Consider the following 21,259-nt stretch of genomic DNA (forward strand, 5'->3'; position numbering starts at 1 on the left):
GAGTGGGGAAACGCTCTCGGACCCACGTTGGGTCTGGGGGAAGACCAAAGCGTCAATAGAGCAGCCCAGCTGCAAAGATATACTATGAGTTTTTCGGTCAGGTATCCCGGAGGCTGCATGGGCTTCGCTATCTCCAACTACTAACAGACATCTACTAACACAATCCCCGTAAGGGGCGGTCGTGCGAGATCCGTAAGGATAGTTATGACTGTAAAAACCACCAATCGGTAATACAACACACTTATTGTTTCATTCTGTCACTGCACTGCACTTTACGTATACCGGTATGGCCGAATAATACTCATCTGTACTTTTCGTTCAAATGACCTTTTCTGATCATTGGATTTCAACTTTCATGATTGTGGAAACCTTAAATGTACATGTAAGATCGATACAAAAAAGCCCGAGGATTCTGAAAAGGTCATCTGAACAGGTTTTAGAATACAATGTAATTGAATTATTCGTGGAGTGACAGAATGTGAACAATCAACTTGTAGGGCGAACTTGAATAGGACTGCTCAAAGGCGGATCCAGGCCCTACGCACCGGACACGTACGCTCCCGTTTATTTTCGGTAAAATATGTTTGAATTGAAAGAAAATCACTGAAAAGTGACGCAGGTCTAAAAAGCATCAAATCTGCTTTTTATTTTGTTTACCAGAATAAAAAAAACCCAACACGATAAAAAAAGGAAATCAAAATCGGAAGAACAACAATTTGAAACTTATACATGGGTATTAATAAACACTTTTTTACCCTTTTTTGACCCTTTATTCTAAAATGGTAGGGACCGCAATCTCCAAATTAAAGAACGTTCCTTTAGTGTTAGTAAAATCGTATCAAAATTTCATAACAATTGATTAACCACATCTGAAGTTATCACACGAAAAGACGACGACTGCGCTAAATCATTTTACGACCGCATAAATAAAAATAAATAAAATTATTCTTACCTTTACATGTTTCCGCTTTATTTTGACCCCATTCATAAGGCCCCGTTGTGAAGTGTGGTAAAGCCATTAGAAAAGACCCAATTGACATCACTACGGCGGCTATGGCTATCAGCCTAGGTTTATTTTGACCTGATCCGAAATAACTAATCACAATTCCCAAAATTGCCGCTGAGACGTCATAGGCACTTGAGATTGTTCCAACGCGGGAACTTGGAAGCTCAAATCTCCTCTCAATAGTAGAGGTGTTTACATTGTTAATACCATTTACAACAAAACCTATAAATAAAGATAATAAAAGAATTACAATAAAAACTTTGGTAAGAACGGTTTCGCAATGATGATTCCGCAAATTCATGATTTATATTATTTTGTTCAGTTCCGTGTAAATTTACATGATACATGTAGATACTTCATCATAGTTCAGTCAAAATGAGTATATGTCGTATGTTTTTACCGCTATGAGCTACATGTCGGTATAAAATGAACGATCGAGACTACATGTATTTACGAACAGACATGAGGGCAATTCAGTATGTGTATACATATTTATTATAATTAGAACTACTCAGTCCTTCTCGCTATCTAAAGCAAATACACTGTTTCCACTAGTAGAAGGAACAAAAGTAAAACCTCCTATGCATTGAAGAATTTCTCCAGAATTTATCCAATCCGGTTCTAAAATTATAGTTAAAATAGTTCCTTAAGCAAATATTTTTCTTTGCTTCTCTGATTGCGACGAAACACTAAACTATACTAGAACTTTAAGCGCTTTTTTGTTGGATGGAACTTAACATCTTTTGACAGCGGATTACTACATTTCCGACAAATACTTTCTAGTAAGATGGATATTTTTTTACATAGAATGAGGCGGGAATGGCCGGGTTTTCCAGATTAAAGATATTCTTTAGAATATTGTTTTAACATTCCAATACATGTATAATCTTGAGAGTGATACATGTATGAAAGCAAATGAAGAGGGAAGTAGAACAAATTAGGTTTGTTTGTTTGTTTGTTGGGGTTTAACGCCCGAGCAGCAATATTTCAGCTATATTCAGGCGATGAACATGAAGTGGATGATAAAATGAACATGAAATGATGATGAAATAAAAATTGAGATGGGACACAAGGATAATGGGGTCAACAAATTGTGATTTCCACTGGAAATAGGTAGAGGTGGGTAGGGTCGGGCAATTTAACCTCCTGTGGCGGAGCCCTATGGTTCCTACTAGCGGGAGAATACCACAGTAGGGTTTTTTTAACGTGCGAGGAACGTGGCATCTTTCCCCAACACGGTGCACCACTATGGTTTGCGATCAGGTTTTTCGTATTATAGCCTGACAACCCCAGCATGTAACACACCAGGGGTACCCCATTCCACAACCTGGGGCACACAACCCAGTTGCTCTGTGGGCAGAGCGCCCTAGCCTCCGGCTAAGGTTCTGGGCACTGTTTAGTCGCCTGTTACGACAAGCTTAGCGCTGCTGCAGGCCTATTCTTATAACACCCGGACGTGCACGGGGCGAACAAATTAAGGGTACAATTTATAATAAAATATATTTCGATACAAGTAATGTTTTGAAAATGAAAAAGTAAACAAAAGCTTAACAACATGTGACATTTATGATCAATATCATCTCCTGTTAATAAAAAAAAAACAGAAAACATCTTGTACATGTAATTATTTTAATAAATTCTTAACAAGATTTCAACAAACCTTTTTATTGAAAACATTCAGTTAAAAGGGCAGACGTAAGATCAAAAAGCTTGACTGATTCGATTTTTTCTGTAAAATGTTTCCTCAGCAAATAACTTCTTAGATAAGTTAAACCATCAGAAAGTAATACTAAGCCGTTATTTTTGCATGACGTCAACAAATCTAATTTCTAGCAATGCGTACATGCCGCCAGATATGATTTGCTGAAACTGACAAAACTATTTTCAATATGTTATATTTGTTGCTAATTAACCACACAGTGCTTAGTGGTGTTTCAACACATGACGTCATAGCTTACCTTGCACCATGGATAAACAACAAAGGAAAAATAGTAATGACTTCGGGTTGTTCCAGTACTGTAACCAGTCAGGAGAGAAACTGCAATACCCACACCGGATATCTGGATCTGAAAACGAGGCTTGGCGGTCATTATCGGATCTTTCTAAATAAGGTAGATTTTCTTCGTTCATTTTTTCCCAACGACCATTTTGTTTCGCCGATTCGTCCGTCATGTTGTCGGGAGAAATGTCGTATCCTGCAGTCAAGGGAAGTAATTCTACTCGTTTGTCGCCATCTTCAATGGAACCCACCTCCTCGTCGCTGTGTAACTTAGTCTAAAAGATATAAATCAGAGATTAAAAGCCCGAATAAACGTTTCAAAGCTCAGTTACCAAAACCCTCAAACTCTTAAGTCTTCAACAACCTTCTACGTTGTAGCATTTAAACATGTGCCAACTCCTTCTTCTTTCTTTAATTTTATTTCTTTCGTTCCTCAATTTACTGATGCTAGGTTGAGACAAACTAAAGGTGTTGTTTTATAAGACATATGCAGGTACATAATTTGGTCAGGAGGTTGGTGCAGATCCCCAAAAATACATGTACCGGGGCATCGCTGATATGCATTTATTGAACATATACATTTACATGTAGTATAATATAATTAGGATATTTGAGAAATTGTCTTGACGGTAAAAATATTACACGATTTGTTCAACATTACTGATGTAAATGGATGTAACAGAAATCCCATAATATTGAGAATAAGAATAAAATACATTTCGTAAATCATTCCCGCCAAACAACATTGCAGTGATTGCGTACTACACATGTACACTGTATAATGGACGGCTAAATTTATTGCATGCAGAAACTAGTACAATTGATGATAACCTTTTTATACTAACTTCAAAGCTGGTAACTGGACAGAAAGCCAGCGAAAACTATCTTATCTTAGTCCTTTCAAGACGGGGCAATTAATGTATTTTCGCCTAGTGTATGGTTTACTAGGGACCTAAGGACAAGGGTCCGTCGTGCACTAACATTTATTGGCTCGATTTCAGTTTTATAGTTTTTATTACACGTTATTCTGCGTTATAAGACCTTGTTTAGCCCACCTTTCATTTTGAAATGCCGGTACCAAGTCAGGATCTTTCCGGTGGTTTCCAACTTTCCGATTTTTAACCCTAATATTGTCATTGGTTTTATCAGTTCGATAATTTTATTTTTACCCTACCTGAAGGCGTGCTGAGTTTTAGGGTCTGTTTTCACCGGTTCGACAGTCATACAAATGCAGACCTTTTTTTTATCATTATTTATTAGCATCCTCAAATGCAACACTACATGTACATTGCCAGGTCTGGTTTCATACATGTAAAACATCTCAAATATAGAATTTAATTTCTTAAATTAAAACACCAAAATACTTTGACAAATCAGATACGTGAAACTCAGGTTTGAAGAAATTGGGAAAATTCAATACACATAAACAGTAATGTATATCTGTACTGAAGTGAATATTTCCTCTTTTACTTGACGAATGCTGTTTAAGAACTCTTTAAAGGATTTCCTCAAGAGGAATGTGATATAAATGATACTATCAAAGTTTATTCTAAGTTCATTGTACATCATTGACTGGGGTTTAAGTGAGCGCATCTTTGATTTACAGCAACAAATACATGCTCAACTGACCGAAGGCCAACGAGCTGTCAGAAAGGCGAATCTCGGTGAGCAGTCCTGTAAGAGTAATCAAGGAAACTAAGATTATAACGGTAATCAAAAGAATGTAATCCAGGGACAAAGACGAGACATTGAAAACAGACATACACAACAAAGAATATAAAGTAACTAAAATCGTACATACGAAGTAACAAAAGCAAATGAGCAACTCGGACTCCACCAAAAACTGGGAGCATGGACCAGGCGCACCGGTTTGGTAAGCATCCTCTGCTTTTCTAGAAACACCCGCCGAGTTGCTCATAAAAAGTCAAGTCCGGGGTAAACAAACGAGGAAAGGAAAACTATGACCCGTCGAATAAATCAGTTTTCATGGTGCAGATGGGTACACCATAACGATCCACGAATTCATGATGACGAACGAGGAAATGTAAGATAATGTGATAATAATGCAATTGCCCTGTGGTCTATGCAGAGACATCGTCAATTCAAATTAAAATTAAGTAGCACGAGACAGCCCCTTGACCAACAACGGAATTTGTACAGTTGATCGAAAGGGCAGAGTGCAGTACACACAGTGAGCATTGTAAACAACTAAATCTACATATTTTAACTAGAATTGGTCATAATTATCACGCCCCTAAATACTCTCGGACATTAAATAAAACGATATCTTTAATTCTATGGCTGCAAGACATAATTTTGTATACCAGTCGGAAACACAAGATATATTTTCAACTCGTAACACGATTATGAAGTACATTAAGTTTATCATACACACTTAGTAGTTTATCAATTTGGGTTACACCCCAAAACAAAGTGTATTTTAATTGTTTTAAAGGTATCCATCCGTGTAACAAATTAGTGAATAAAATTTTCAGTTAGATTAAAACTTGACGGTAATAAAAAATGAAAAATCCATTAAAGTATCCCAAACAAGTTAATAAACTAATCAGGAACATGCCTGAAGAATTCGGGAGTTTGGTAAATAAAAACAAAAGTGTCGATGGCACAAAACAAGTATAGACTATAGTCTAAGAGATCAAGGCACTACATAAAATAAAAATATGTAACAAAATGAAACATGGTTCAAATAACATTCCATGGTCTGACACCGTTTCAAAATAGCAGCTTACATGTATTTAATTGTCACATGGAAGTTAACGTAAAAAAAAATAGTTCACCATTTTCGCAGTTTTAATGTCGGTTGAGCTGTTCGTATTTTTGCCCATTTAAAATGTGTAAAGATTGTTCAGATTTCTGTTAAAACTCAAGAAAATGGTTTGTTTACATTTGTGTAGGTTACACGTGTATGAAACGCATGTTTAACAAGCCACAACAAATTTCTAGTGTAACTTACCGAAGCCATTGAGTTCATGGTCGTGATTTTTTTATTGAGAAATATTTTCACTTAATCATTCTCTTTTCCTCACGTAACAATCCATTCACAAAAGTAAGCACTTAATTGATATGTCTCGAATTACATAATTCAACCGTTAAATATTCAATCATATCGCCATTTTAAATATACACAAGCTGGTGGTTTATTTTTAACACGTGGTTAATAGCTACAGGCGTGTTCTGAACGTAAGGTCGGTGTGCATTGATTACGCTTTCGGATCGATAGTGTCACTAAAAGATGACTATAAATGGCCTGGAGTTGCGCAATTTTGAAAGATATTTTTTTACGATAAGTGATTTAGATAATTTCTTAATCGGGACATTTCCGGATTATGTTGACAGATTTTCACATAGATAAACATTGGCGAGTTTTTTTTATAGAACTTCCAAAATTGCATAATAAAATGTTGATGGTGTATTATATAAGAGTTTATGAATTTTATTACTGCATGTGGTATATGTAATTATGATACTAATAAATTGATGAACATTACACAGAACAATGTCGTACTGTTTACATCGGCAGGTCAAAATATTTTGAAAAGGAGCAATTTCTCATTTCTGTCCAAATTTTGCGTAAAATTAACCAAAAAATTAAAAAAAGACGTTCAACCCATGGAACCCACCCTAGATTCTTTTTAGGTCCACCAATATATGTCCCAAGACATAAATAAGTGTGTTACATTTACATGTATATGCAATACAATAGCATTCATTATCATAGTATACATGTATATATATTTTATTTTATGAAAATATCGGTTTTATGCATACAAACATTATTCACATGCACGTTATCAAAAAAAAAAAAAAAAACTTTCGTGGAACAATAAGTGCATTTATGCGACAATTCTTGGCAGTGCGGTTCTTATTTTTATTCATTTTTTTTACATATATTTAATTTTTTGGTTTTTTGTTTTGTTTAGTTTTGTTTTTAGTGTTGAGGTGTGCACAACTTGTAACAGATGAACAGATAATGGGTGACAGTCATTCCTATATAGTCTACCTCAAACATGACGTTCCATAACAAAATTTGGTCTATGAGATTATAGACACATTTTGTTCATCCAATCAGAAAACGTGTTACTTGCCAAATAATAAAATAACTGCTAGTTACTTGTTCTGATCACAGAACAAAGAATCTGCTTTATTGTTAATCCCACTCATAAATGTATAAACCGCTTAAGTGTATCAATTTGAAACCACAACCAATTTCCTTCCTCGTAAATCGCCTTTTATTACAACAATATTTATTTCAGAAAATGCATAATAAAGTGTTTTGTCATCATAGTTCACCAATTCAGAACTTAAACATGATATTCACAATTTAAGGGGACTCGAGTGGATTATCCAAAGGTCCGTTTTTTTTTTTTTTTTTTTTTTTTTTTTTTTTAAGAATTAAACTGCTCAATAATTAGTTAGGAACCCCCTTTTAAAGATCCGTCACTGAAGCCACCCTATGTTCAAAATCCGGTAAAATACATTAGAGATATATGTACGATACATTTGTCTTTAAAAATTTTAACTCAAGCACACATTGAATCCTGATTTCAAATCAACATATGTTATTGTAAAGGAGTCTACGTACTTTATAGCTAGAAAGTATCTACACACCGATACTCGGATAATTGAGGTATATGCACTACAATATAATTAAAAATTAATTTATGGCATGATAACGCATCGATATATCTAGATCTTGGCACACGTATACATATATACACTTACATGTACATATACAAGCATAATACAGTATGGTTTGTACGGACAGCACCGTTGTATTTCATACGATAGTGCAAAATTAGCGTTGTGATAATTTGTGTCCCTTTTCCCAAACACGCATATCCGCCTTCCTAATTGCACAGCAAAACTGACATTATAGAATTCCCTTACATATTTGTAAATTTGCACGAGGGTTGAAGCTTTACGACTTGGAGACAGAACCTGCACCAAGCGCTACGTGCCACGCGCACACTCCTTACAATACTTACGAACTTAATCCCGTGTCTGTCCATTGATTTCCTCTGATTAAAATGCATTTTTGTTAAGAAAATGACCAAAACGGATCATACATGTTCATGTAAACAGTCCAAGTATAAAAGGAAGTTTACAGTGTTAAATGTACGTTACACTTGAATGAAATTATGTTAATACTGTACATGAATGAGGAAACGTTCACTTTTGTATTCAGATATCTAGAGCACACACACTGTTTTATTTAAATGTAAGCGTTATAATAGACCCTTTTGTCTTAACTGTATGTAGTCGGTGTGCATGTCGCGAGGTACATGGGATAAAACAAAATAAGTATGTACTGGGCATGCACCAAGATTACCCCGTTTTTAAATCTACTGGAAGTGGTTAACTTGTTGAGAAAAAAAAATTCTCCTACATTGGACTGAGAGACGGTAAGATAGTTACAGCAATATAACGTACGAGTTCATTAAATATCAGATGTAACGCGCTTTCTGATTGGATAAAAAATTGTCTATCATCATATAGATCAAATTTTGTTATGCGACTGTGACGTAATCGACCTTTTTGATGACTCGTTAATATTTGATACTAAAATAAAATTACAAGGAATGACTGATATATTTTTTCGGTCTATTTGAAATAACCTCAACCTTTTGGTATCGCGCTAGAATTCTAACAAATAGGCTTCTGGAGCAGGGTTATGATGCTACAAGATTGAAGTCATCACTACAAAAGTTTTATGGTCGTTATCATGAACTCGTGGATCGTTACGGTGTATCCATCTGCGCAATGAAAACTGAATTGTGCAAAGGGTCGTAGTTTTCCTTTCCTCTTTCATCTACCCCGGACTTGACTTTTTATGAGCAACTCGGCGCGTGTTTCTAGAGAAGCAGAGGACGCTTACCCTACCGGTGCATCTGGTCCTTGCTCCCAGTTTTTAGTGTAGTCCGAGTTGCTCATTTGCTTTTGTTACTTTTTAAGTATGATTTTAGTTACTTTATGTTCTTTGTTGTGTATGTCGGTTTTCCATGTCTGGTATTTGCCCTGGATTACATTCTTTTGATTACCGCTATGATAATGGTTCCCTTGATTACTCAATGCGTATAATAACCGACTCTGCGGGTTATTCATAGTGTGCACCATGGGCACAGGTATTATTTCTTCATAGACCGAAACATTATCACAGTCATTCCTTAAATAATCACTCCGGATGAACCGAGGACTTTTATAAACGTTAAATACAAGATACCAATACATTTATAATATATAAACCGTGAAAGAGGCTGTCGGAACATGCATTAGTTTTGTGTATGTGTTCTGGGGGAGTGCTTAACATTTTCTAGAATCAAAATACAGATTACAACATTTTGCTGGATAAACGATTTATTTTCGATTGACGTTAGCAGGGGCAAACTATTTTATTTCCCTAATGTGTTGCGTTCAAATTTCAAAATAAACATTGTATTGTTTACTTTGCAAACTTAAATAGGGTAAGGTATTCCTGGTTCATAGATAAGGTTTATGAAATTGACAGGAACAATGTGAGTATGGTTCAGCTCGAATCAAGTTGCAGATCCAGAGATTTTGAAAAAAAGTAGTTTTAGTTTCTAGATTCTTTACCAAATTTTGCGCTTAATTTAAAAACAAAACAGGGTTCCCAGAGAAAGCGTAACTATGTCAGTTCTGTTTTTATTGTACACTTACCTAAACCTTCCTTAATACTTTGCAAAGTAAAACAGATATGAACAGTAAGTATTGATAAATACGGAACCATTTCCAACTTCATCTCTTCGTACATGCTCCCAAGTCAGGGTTTTGAGTCCACCCTCGCTCCCTCAAACGTTTGACTTGGTAGGATGCTCTCCGTGCATCAAACGTTTTTGTTTAACTGACACATAATTATAAGTACCAATTAAGTAGACATTTACGCGACTGATTAAAAAGTCAATAAAATCAGTGTATCATGTACACTGTACATGTACAAGTGTCTTTAAGTACAAATTCATATAAAAATCAGACACTGCCTATTGAAGAGGTGATTCAGGCATGGTGTAGAAAAATCCATAGAACAAACGAAGACTCTTCATATAATTATATAGATTTACGTAACGACAGACCTTTCTGCATTTTTTTAGAAAGTCATACATTCATCTCTAACTAAAAATCGACCAAATCAAGAACGATAACTCTAACTTGCGAAGTGCCAATTTCATATAAAATCTATATTACTTGTATCTCGAATTGCAAAAACAGAATGACTATCTACATGTATGACTCGTTATGTGGACTATAATATTTTTCTGAATTAAACATAAAAGACATGCATGGCTCATCTCCTGTTGGATTTTTTTAAAGACTAATACTTTGAAGGCAAAACAAAGTACTCACGTTATTGGCCATAAATGTACTGTTAATTCCGGATCCGTCGTCAAATATAAAATATTTAATGTTTTCACGCAAATATTTCCAAGTCGAGAGAAAATAAACAGTTAAATGTACTACGGGACGAGTAACGTCACTAAGTCAAACTGTTATACATGTACATGTATGTACAAGTAATGCACTGTTTGACATGTACAAGTAACACGCATACTTCGAGGACGTCGATGTATATTGGACAGGACTTTCGGAAATACCTGCAACGGATTTTATCTGTGCCCAAAAGCAAGACTATTCCTGACTTGCGGACCAACATTTTGTCAACATTTATCTCCCTTTGGAGCAAGTAGGGAATTATAAATCAATCCACGGAATTAAGACCCTGTTATTATATGAACATGGACAAAGGTGAATAATAAGACATAATGTGTTAAATTTCTTCTCTTTTTTGTATTTTATACCTCCTAATCTTTATCTTGAATTTTGTATTGGTTAGTTTGTCGTCAAATATTAAAAATATTTACATGTATTCGCACAAAAAACAGAAAAAATATATATCCTTTTTCATGTAGTTTTGGGTGGTTTGAATAATTTCTCCACACGAGATGGTAAATGACATTTTTGACATGCGAACTTCAGCAAGCATTTTAAAACTTCCAATTTTACTATTGACAGTGGAGAAATAATTCGTACCACTCGTTACTGAAGGAGAAGAGCGACAGCTAGGCATGCACGTGCCTCACCTACCGATAATATCAGTTCTAACCCCTCAGGGGAACTGTCTGAAGAGTCGTTTCTAGGACAGTTCTAATAGTGTCATAGAACAGTTCTTATGCCAGCTCTTCTGACAGTTCTGGCAGTGCCGGCTCCACGACAACAATTTTATTATTAGAGCCGGCTCTACTGGTAGAACTGTGAGAAGAATTGTTCTTCTGACAGTTGTAGGAAAGTTTTGTAGAGTAATCAAGAGAACCAAGATTCTAGCGGAAATCAAGAGAATGTAATCCATGGACAACAGACAAACACAACGAAGAACATAAAGTAACTAAAATAATACATACAAAGAAACAAAATTAAATGAGCAGCTCGAACTCCACTAAAAACTGGGAGCATAGACCAGCTGCACCGGTAGGGTAAGCGTCCTAATTAATCTCATCTGTACACAAAAAAATGTTGGCTCTTTTCATATTGACTCTTCACGTTTCAAAATGGTTTGTTTGACACAATTTCTGAATTAAACAATATTGTGAAAAAAGAAACTGTTGTGTCAAACAGACAAAATTTGAACGGTCCTTACGTGTCTTAAGAGTTCATATGAAAAAGTGCCAATGAATTGTGTCTACTGGAGCCTCATACGTTTACTGTAGTAACGTTCTGTAACATAAATTTGTATATAAAGCTTTATTTATTTCTAAAAGGGATGGGAAGAAAATATGTTTTATCATCTTTACCACCGAAATACAAACAAGTATTCTGGAAAAATAAGTTGCATAAATTGTAAACTGGGCCTACCTTTTGACTCTTTTGGTAACATTCTTCTTTCAATTACTAGAAGGATTATAGTATTACAGTATGTTTACAAGTTTTTAAATCTAAAATTAACGACGTGTGAAGGAATAAAACAAATTCAAGTGTTGACTGAAGGCCAAGGCCATTAAAATGACAGCGATGTTATCGTTCGCTTCGTTCATAGATACATGAACAAGATAGTGTCTCTAATAAATATTGTCTTTAAAATTACATGTTAGAGGTTTTATCGGAATACATACTTATGTTTGTTTAGTGTTACATTGAGGTTTTCACTTGGGTCATGGTTGTGTTTGTTTGTTTGTTTGTTTGTTTTTTTTTTTTTCAAAAATAAAGACAATCGCTGTAGACGATATATTCCCAATAGACCCTTTTGTTGTAAGTTGATGAACATGTCAATATACGCATCTGCAATGTATGGCTTAGGTATACGTAGAAAAAAAAAGAATTTTCCTCGGAGAAGTCTAAATTGAGCTCATGCTCTTCACCTGCTCATCGACTATCCCCTTCCCGTGTTCATCACTATTCGACAGTTAGCATAAAAGGCCATATTTCAAAGGTATATTTTTCTGACCCTTATATGCTAACTCTTCCCTGTGTCTACATGATCCGATGATGCAGTGTAGTGAATAGAAACGTCACATTCTGAGAGGTATGGTGTAACAGTCTTCTTCATTTTTTTTATTATGATCACGTGATGCAAGGGATATTTCACGTTCATGAAACCTACGTTTCTATGTATACACGTATGTATATTGACGCTATACTTCTAAATTTAGATCCGGATATAAACCGTGCCGTTCAGTTCCGTAATTACTCTCAGCCAATCATGGAGAAGCGAAGTAGACAAAAAGAATACATTATCTACACATGCAATATATAAATTAACGACTTTCACTCAGTCATTATAAATTGACCTCGAACTTCGTCCCAGCAATATAACCTGAACAGATCCATACATGTATATGACGTCCTCGGTCAATACAATCTGAACAGGTCCGTATATAATGTATGTCCACGCTCTAGATTTACGAACGAGGAAGTATCACTCGGTTAACAAAATCTATATTTTATATAACCTAGTTGGTCTCAGTATCGTATTAATTTTCCCATAGACTTCTATAGTGAAGTGCATATTTTTAGGATTTTTTAAAAAATATGTAAATTGATTCAATAAAACTTTCACTTATGTAGCATTTGTAAGGACATGTGAAAAAATAATTTCCCGCAAAGAAAATAGGGTGAGTCCACGAAGATCGGACAGAAAAGTAGTCTCGAACTATAAATAGCCATTTTCCCTACTTTCACTTTCGTTTTTCACTCACCAAACCAACCTTTTCAGTGGAACATTTTTATGATATTATGTTAGATTTTCTGTTAAAAAAGTTCTTCATCTTACAGTGTGATGTTTGCTCTATTTTATAAGTCATTGTTCATATCTTTTGACAAAATATTAGTTTGTAGAGAGGCAAAAAGAAAATGCACTATATTTTTATAGCATCCATGTTTTGACGTACACCTGCTCAGGGATATGCAATACGATACTGGTACCAGTTGGCCAAGCGGTCTAGAGCGTTGGACTTTCAGGCGGTGTTGCCATAGATGTCAGAGAAGAGAAGGTTTTCGAATCCCGCTTAGGACTGTTGAATTCGAATGGTGAGCTTATGCTTATCACTCTGTTTTAAAATAAACTGTGTGTATGCATGATGGATGCTATAGATTAACAAAAATAAAAATGGGTTCTTGAAGCCTTATCTTCGTGTGGGATTATTCAGTTTGATAGGGTTTAAGAGATGAACTGGGACCGATGCATAGTTAATTACTATCTATATATAGTAGTTTTGGCAAATAGACCGCCCTTATTATCATAAAACCAAGTCATCTGCTTACTGCAGTGTTAAAGTACATGTATTCCCCACAAAATCAAGAAAACCTTCAAAAGAAGTACATTGTATACAGTGTATGCAACATGAAAAAGACTTGTATCACTAAATCAGATTCGACAATATTCAACTGGACGCGTTTTTTTGTTTTGTTTTGTTTTTTTTTCGGTTTGCATAGCTGATATTTTTTTTTGGGGGGGGGGGGGATGTGATATTTTTTGGGGTGATGTGGTTTGTGGGTATAATTGTATAAACAGTGAATGCTGAGTCTAACTTTTCAAAAGTTCATTATTATACCACCTCTTACAAGTGGATTTAATTCATATTATTGAATAACTCTGTCCATCCAATTTCGTAAACAAAGTCTAGACTCCCAATGGATTGATTTGTTTTATACATGTATGCACGTTTAAGTGAGCATATTAAGCTGTCATCAAAAGAAAGCCATTTTGCTGTCCCACATCGACTTCCTAATTTATGGAACTTTCCCATTTTTACTAAATGATAGAGAAAGATTTCTTCACAAAAATCTCGGCTCCCACGGGACGGATTGCTTTCAAATGTAGCTTGCTGCTTTACACAGATGGGGCATGCGTTGTTAGCGATTCTAGTTGTTGTCCGATGTCAACTCCCCTGTACGGCGTCGAGAGCATTGGAATATACATGTACTTCACATGGCAACGCGTGCAACTCCGTGTTAATGAAAGCTTGCTTGGAAATTTTGTTGTCAAGAGTAGACTTATCAACATTGCCAATACACACAAGCACCGGGAGAGCTAAGTTTAACTAATTACCAAAAAAGAAAAGAAAGTTTATTCAAAGTGATATCGCTAAAGTAACCCAAAGAAAAAAACGAAAACAAGAAAACAAGAAAACAACAAGTAAATAAATAATGAAATTGTAAATTAATCCTACCTTTTGACTGTGAAACCAGTCTAGTTCTATTACTAGATATGTTATTTGTTCAATTTGAAATTGAATTTTAAATTTAAGTTGACTCAGACCGATGATGTGTGAAGATACCGGTTTAATTTTTACATAAGCATTGCCCTTAGGTCAATGCTAGTAAAATATTATGGATTTCTAACTGTGAAATGTTCGAATTCATGTATTTTATACATGTGCTTGTAGATACAAATATACATGTACATGTAATTTAGATGATCACATATGATAATCGATTTCTTTTCTGTATATAGATTTTCTCATGAATATTATTCTTTCTTTCTTGATTTTTTTCCGTCAATTTATTTTCCTCTCTTTCTTTCTCTAAAATTACTTTGCGGGAAGATTGTCGTTTTGTTCAGTTTTTCTTACAAGTTCCATTGTATAGTATGAAATTGTGTTCAAGATATCGATCACTTATTTCACTTTCAATTTAACTTGTTGACTTTCACAGTGTGCACAATTCGACAAAATCAAAGAGTTCAGTTTCTCACGGGATTTTATGTTTTCTTGACTGATTATATACCCTGTGTATATATTCAATCTACGAATTTCAATTCAGTGAAGCAATTGAAATTCTTCGAACCACGAAAAAATGATACAAATGTACAAATAACGTTATCAGAGGCGGATCAAGAAATTTTCAAAAAAACTCTTTAAAAGTCCATTATTATACCAGCACTTAAAAGTGAATTATATATTTGAATAACTCCGTCCTTCCGATTTCGTAAAAAAATAATCTTGACTCCAAATGGATTTATTTCCCTTTATACATGTATACATGTATAAGTGAGTATAAGCTGTCATCAAAAGAAAGCCATTACCTCACAGGGCAACGCGTCCAACTCCCATGTTTATGAAATTTTGCTCTGAAATTTTGTTGTCAAGTGTAGACTTATCAACATTTCCACTACATCCAAGTATGAAAGCTTATTTGGGTCATTTTAACCCAAGGGAAAAAATAAACAAGTCGTGGCCACGACTTAACAACTAGATAGATAGATAGCTTTATTTAGATTGAATATCAACATACATTTTTACTATTACATTCACATGTTATAAATGCATCCACATCACTATATAAATGACTTTATATTATAACAAACACATTCATGCATTACTGAGTCACATTTCTAGTGATACTTAAAATATTGATACAGGGAAGATATATAAACGTATAGAAAGGTCTGAAAAATTCCCAACGATGTTAGAACTGTCAAATTCGCGATGCAAATTTTTGGTCGTTCCCTCCGCGGGAGACGAACTCGTACTGCTGTGACATCTATGGCAACACCGCCTGCCCAAAGTCCAGCGCCCTAGACCACTCGGCCATATAAAATATGTCTGTCAATTTGATCTGATGGAGCAGTGTAGCAAATAGAGTCGTCATTTTCTGAGACGTTTGTATAATATTGATTTGTTGTGACATGCATCATTAATTTGATCCTCTATCCCACATATTGACATCTAAATGAACTGTCCCGTATTACCATACATCGTGTACTAAGTTACAGCCCTAAATTAATCCTACGAGGAGGAATGACTCGGTCAGCGAAAGCTATATTTTTTATACAGCCTAGCTGGCCGAGTGGTATAGGGCGCTGGACTTTGTGCAGGCGGAGTTGCCATAGATGTCACAGCAGTACAAGTTCGAGTCCCGCGGAGGGAACGACCAAAAATTTGACAGTTCTATAGCTATATGTTTTATATAGCCTAGCTGGCCGAGTGGTATAGGGCGCTGGACTTTGTGCAGGCGGTGTTGCCATAGATGTCACAGCAGTACGAGTTCGAGTCCCGCGGAGGGAACGACCAAAAATTTGACAGTTCTAACATCGTTGGGAATTTTTCAGACCTTTCTATACGTTTATATATCTTCCCTGTATATATTTGATCCGATGGAGCAGTGTAGCAAATAAAGTCGTCACATTCTGAGACGTATATATATATATTTAGGCCAAATGTTTAAAATCAAAGTTTTAGCTATACAAGTATGTGATAAATGTTGATATTTAACCTAGGATGGCCCATAAAACCTTTACCGCTTATTTCCAACGGGGTCATCTATTCCCTACTTGCGGAGCTCGGGATACAGCCATTTTTTATCCTGTTTTTTGCAGAGTTACCTCCCGTAAGAGCAGGTTTAATTTCGATGTCTCTCTAATCGATGTTCGGATTCGGGTGCAGAAAAAAGAGGTAACTCAAATGAAAATGGAATCCCCAGCAGACAAACACAACGGTGTTTCTAAAATTTACAGGGTGTTTCATTTTGTTGGTGTGTTACATAAGGATGATTTTCCTTTGTATCCCGGGTAAAGAAAATTTATGGCAGAGTCAGTAGAACGAGAAATTCCCTTTTGAATTTCGAGATTTTCTAAAGTATCGTCGATATCGAATGGAAAACCTTACGTGTTCCGAATAGATACCTGCTACAAAGGGAGATAAATTTTGACAAAATGTTGGTCCGCAAGTCGGGAAAAGCAATTAAGGCTAAAAATAGAAATGAATAATGTGACTGACACATGATTTAGGCAGGACTAGTTAAATATAGAAACTTTAATAATAAATTTACATGATGAAGTCACTAACAAAATTTTCTTCATTTGATCAAAAAGATACTGTTTGACACCAGTTTTGAAATTATTAATATACATGTATTTGACGTTTGTTTTTTAATTCCTGTGGCACAGACTTCCAATCTCTTATAGCATTGTAATAAAAAGTATTAGATGAATGACAGTTTACAGATGAAACAAAAAAAATTACATTCACTGTGTCTGGTATTATAAGTATGGACATTAGACATCTTAACAAAATTGTTTTTCACATAACTTGGACATTTGTTAATATATGTTATATGTGTATGGTTTCTAAAGACGCATTTGTTTAACTCTAAACTCAATCCAGTATCTACAAATAATGGATAATCTTTCATCTTCTTATTATCACAACCTTTAATATATCTTATTATTTTGTTTTGCAGAATTTGATGTTCTTTCTTAAGGGTTTTATTTACACCAATATACCCAGAAGAACAAGCTGGGTCAAAATGATATTGTATAAGAGCCAAGTCAAAGTTTTTCTAGCATTTTCTGATTATTTTGCATTTCTATAAAAAAAATTCAATCTAGCATTTGCTTTTTGTATAATTCTTTTGACTATAATGTCACCAGAAAGAAATTGATCAATATTGATTCCCAGATATTTAACACTATTTTGAGCTATAATTGTGTGTTCATTACAACTTACACTAAACTCCTTTATTTTGCGAGGTTTTCTTTTAGAACCAAAAATTATACGCTCAGTTTTGCTATGATGGAGTGACAGGTTATTTTCAACTAACGATTCACTACATGATTTTAATTCTTTTTTTTAAATTTATTAGACATTATATCAGTATTTCTGTGCGGAAAAGGTATTGCACTATCATCTGCATAGAGAAGCAGTCTGCAGTCGGACCCCACACTGGTTGACAAGTCATTAACGACTTTAACGACTCGTGGCCACGACCTGTTTATTTTTCCCTTGCATTAAAATGACCCAAATAAGCTTTCATACCCAAGCACCGGAAGAACTAAGTGTAACTAATTACCAAAAACAAAAAAAAAACAAAACAAAACAAAACCACATGTTCATTCAAAGTGATATCGCTACAATAACCCCAAGTAAACAACGAAATCAACAAACAAGTAAATAAATAATGAATTGAAAATAAAGCCTACCTTTTGACTATGAGAACCAGTCTAGTTCGATCACTAGATATGTTATTTGTTCAAGTTGAAATTTAATTTTAAATTTAAGTTGACACAGACCGATCATGTGTGAAGACACTTAATTTTAACATAAGTATTACCCTTAGGTCAATGCCAGTAAATATCGGGAATTTCTATCTGTGAAATGTTTGAATTAATGTATTTTATACATGTGCTTGTAGATACAAATATACATGTATATGCAATGTAGATGATCACATGCGATAGCCGTTTTCTTTTCTGTAAATAGATTTTTCCATGAATAATTTTCTTTCTTTCTTTCTTGATTTTTTTTTTCGTCAATTCATTTTCCTTTCTTTCTTTCTTCAAAATTACTTAGCGAGAAGATTGTCTTTGTTCAGTTTCTCTTACATGTTCCATTGTATAGTATGAAATTATGTTTATGATATCGATCATCGTAGTTTCCGTACGAAAACTATCATAACCTATTTCACTTTCAATTTTTAGTTTCGTGAACATGTGTATCCGGGAGAAAAGTAACTGGCGAGTGATGTTATTCAAATTGTAAGAAAAGTTTCCACACTTATTTGCAGGTTTAACGGCAAATTTCAATCATTACATTTTTGCAATAATTTTTATTGTTTTTTTAACAAAAGAATTAAGGTAAATAATAATAAGGTCAATAATTTCTAGATGGGAGATAGGTAATGCTACAAGAAAAGCCAGTGTTACCAAATGTATATGTACATGTATATACATGTATGCATACTAAGCGAAGAAAATCTGTTTTAAGGCCCTTTCGTGCGCATGCTCAGTTAGTACTTCCGTGAGGTAAATGCTAACATATTTACGGGAAAGTGTTTCATATAATGCTCTGAACTACTGAACTACCACACATGCCCCAGAAAAATAGCACGGACGGGCCTAATGATCTTTTCGTGTAACTGTCAGGGTAGTCGATGAGTATGCGTGACAAATACTTCAGTGAACCAGGGTAGAAATAATGCATTACGTCGTATGCTCGTTGAATACCTTACAGTAAACACGAAAGTTTCTATGTGCACGTGTTTATGTTCGTGACGTTATCTTTCTTTTTTTTTTTAATTTACTTTTTCACAACTCTTTTTGTTAAAAAGACTCATTATGTAGAAGAAGATTTATTCAACCCATTGGAGCCCTTGATATAATCAATGAAGAAATCCTACACTCCTTGAAAACTTCACGTTTCCCATTTTCGCCTTCGTGTATCGTTTGCCGTGTGTTTGCTGAGTGTTTGTGCGCGTTTGCATCACATATAGCTTTGCGTTAAACGCACAAAAATGCAATTTATCGCATTAAGAAATTAATTAAGCAAAAGTTAAAGCATTTTCGAAAGTATTTATTCCGGAAATATTCATAGTTGTCGGAACTTGGGTAAACCTTAGATTACAGATACGTTTGATGTCGACGTTCTCGTTCAAAATCATCTTCAATAAAAATCCCCAGCCATCTCAACACTTGGTCTAGATGAAACCGGCAAAAAGTCAGCGAAACCCATCAGCAATGTCACAGAAGCCTCCACAAAACAATGAGAAGCGCAACAAATTGACGTTATATGCAACAAGGAGACGTGACGTGGGAAATGATGAAACGCCAGCACAACCACAAGGTGAACTTTCTCATCAAAACTCGTCTGTTATACTCGCCGCTAATCAATCCACAACATCCACCAGTTTGGCAATGACAAAAGGACCACAAGAAATTCCCACGGGATGGCCTGCTTTGACCGGTGGCGAACATGAAGCATTGACTGGAGTCCAAGTGGTAGTCAAATTGAATGTTCAAACCCAATCCCCAAAGCAACTAGAAAGTCAGGGAGCCACTGCTGATGGAACAATGAAGCCCATGGCGAGTCAGGTGTCAACACAATGCGATCCAAATATGGGTAGTACAGGTACGTTTCAATATACAGCAATTTTGGAGGAAGCACAATACAGGGGTCACCGGGCCGGGATGTCATGAATGTAATGTAAGCCAAACACCAGATTACGCAATGGATGTATTTGATCCCATCGGTGCTCATATTCCAACAAAAATTAAAGATAAATATGGGCGCGCAAATATAAAGACATTTCTATTTTATTAAAATCTACAAAAGATTCGGCTACATACCCTCATTAAAATGTGAATAATTCAATAAATGGGGACCAACTCACAGAACAAAAGCACGCCCCTTTGACAAACATACATGTATCGACCTCGGCATTTAAGACATTCATGGGGTAATGTTGGGAAAATGGCCTAACAAGGGCCAGGAGCTTTTGTATATACAATGTTCGTCTCGCTGCTATAAGGCGCACACCACTCGGTTGGGTATCATACGACGAGCAGTATATATCCTCCGTAAGGTCAGATTTCCACAGTTATCATGGGGGATTATTGGTATAGAACTGTTTGTACTTTATGTGTGCACCACGTCACTCGTCCATCAATGGCAAGATCCCAGTAGTAATAAAGGGTTTCGTTCTTTTCGCACCCGCTGGAGCTCGTTAAATAACTTCATTGACCTAGAATTTTGTCCATTGAGATACTCCAATGTTGATGATGCGGTAGAGATGATGAAACGTGAAACGAATAGGGAAAGGCAGAAAATTAGCTTTGATTATGACCAGTTCGGTTTTGTTTTTGAGGGAATTTACTACTCCGACAAATGTTTGCCGATGGGTGCGTTCTATTTTTATTATTGGCTCTATATTTTGAAATTGTCCGCGGCCCTTCATTGGTGTACTCAAACACAAAGTAAAAATGAAAATATAATACACTATTAAGATGGTTATTT

General features: G+C 35.3%; 1 protein-coding gene across 6 annotated transcripts in view; it reads right to left on the reverse strand.

Annotated features, from left to right (window-relative positions):
* LOC148598259 (solute carrier organic anion transporter family member 4C1-like) overlaps positions 1-21,259 on the reverse strand; it is a 58,742-nt gene that overhangs the window by 18,613 nt on the left and 18,870 nt on the right. The window contains exons 1-3 of one of the 6 annotated variants that reach the window (XM_088559906.1): positions 18,451-18,551; positions 2,965-3,280; positions 953-1,228 (exon numbers count right to left, since the gene is read on the reverse strand). In XM_088559906.1, the coding sequence (XP_088416032.1) occupies positions 953-1,228; positions 2,965-3,178 (490 nt within the window). In that variant the 5' untranslated portion in view covers positions 3,179-3,280; positions 18,451-18,551. Of the gene's footprint in view, positions 1-952; positions 1,229-2,964; positions 3,281-5,979; positions 6,339-8,011; positions 8,165-10,385; positions 10,413-11,888; positions 12,016-18,450; positions 18,552-21,259 lie in introns of those variants that run through there. The other 5 variants (XM_088559905.1, XM_088559909.1, XM_088559902.1 and 2 more) reach the window with 5 other exon arrangements.

Source organism: Perna viridis, chromosome 14, assembly GCF_037379345.1.
Source record: "Perna viridis isolate PV_CMFRI_1.1 ecotype Kerala chromosome 14, ASM3737934v1, whole genome shotgun sequence".
NCBI lineage: Eukaryota > Metazoa > Mollusca > Bivalvia > Mytilida > Mytilidae > Perna > Perna viridis.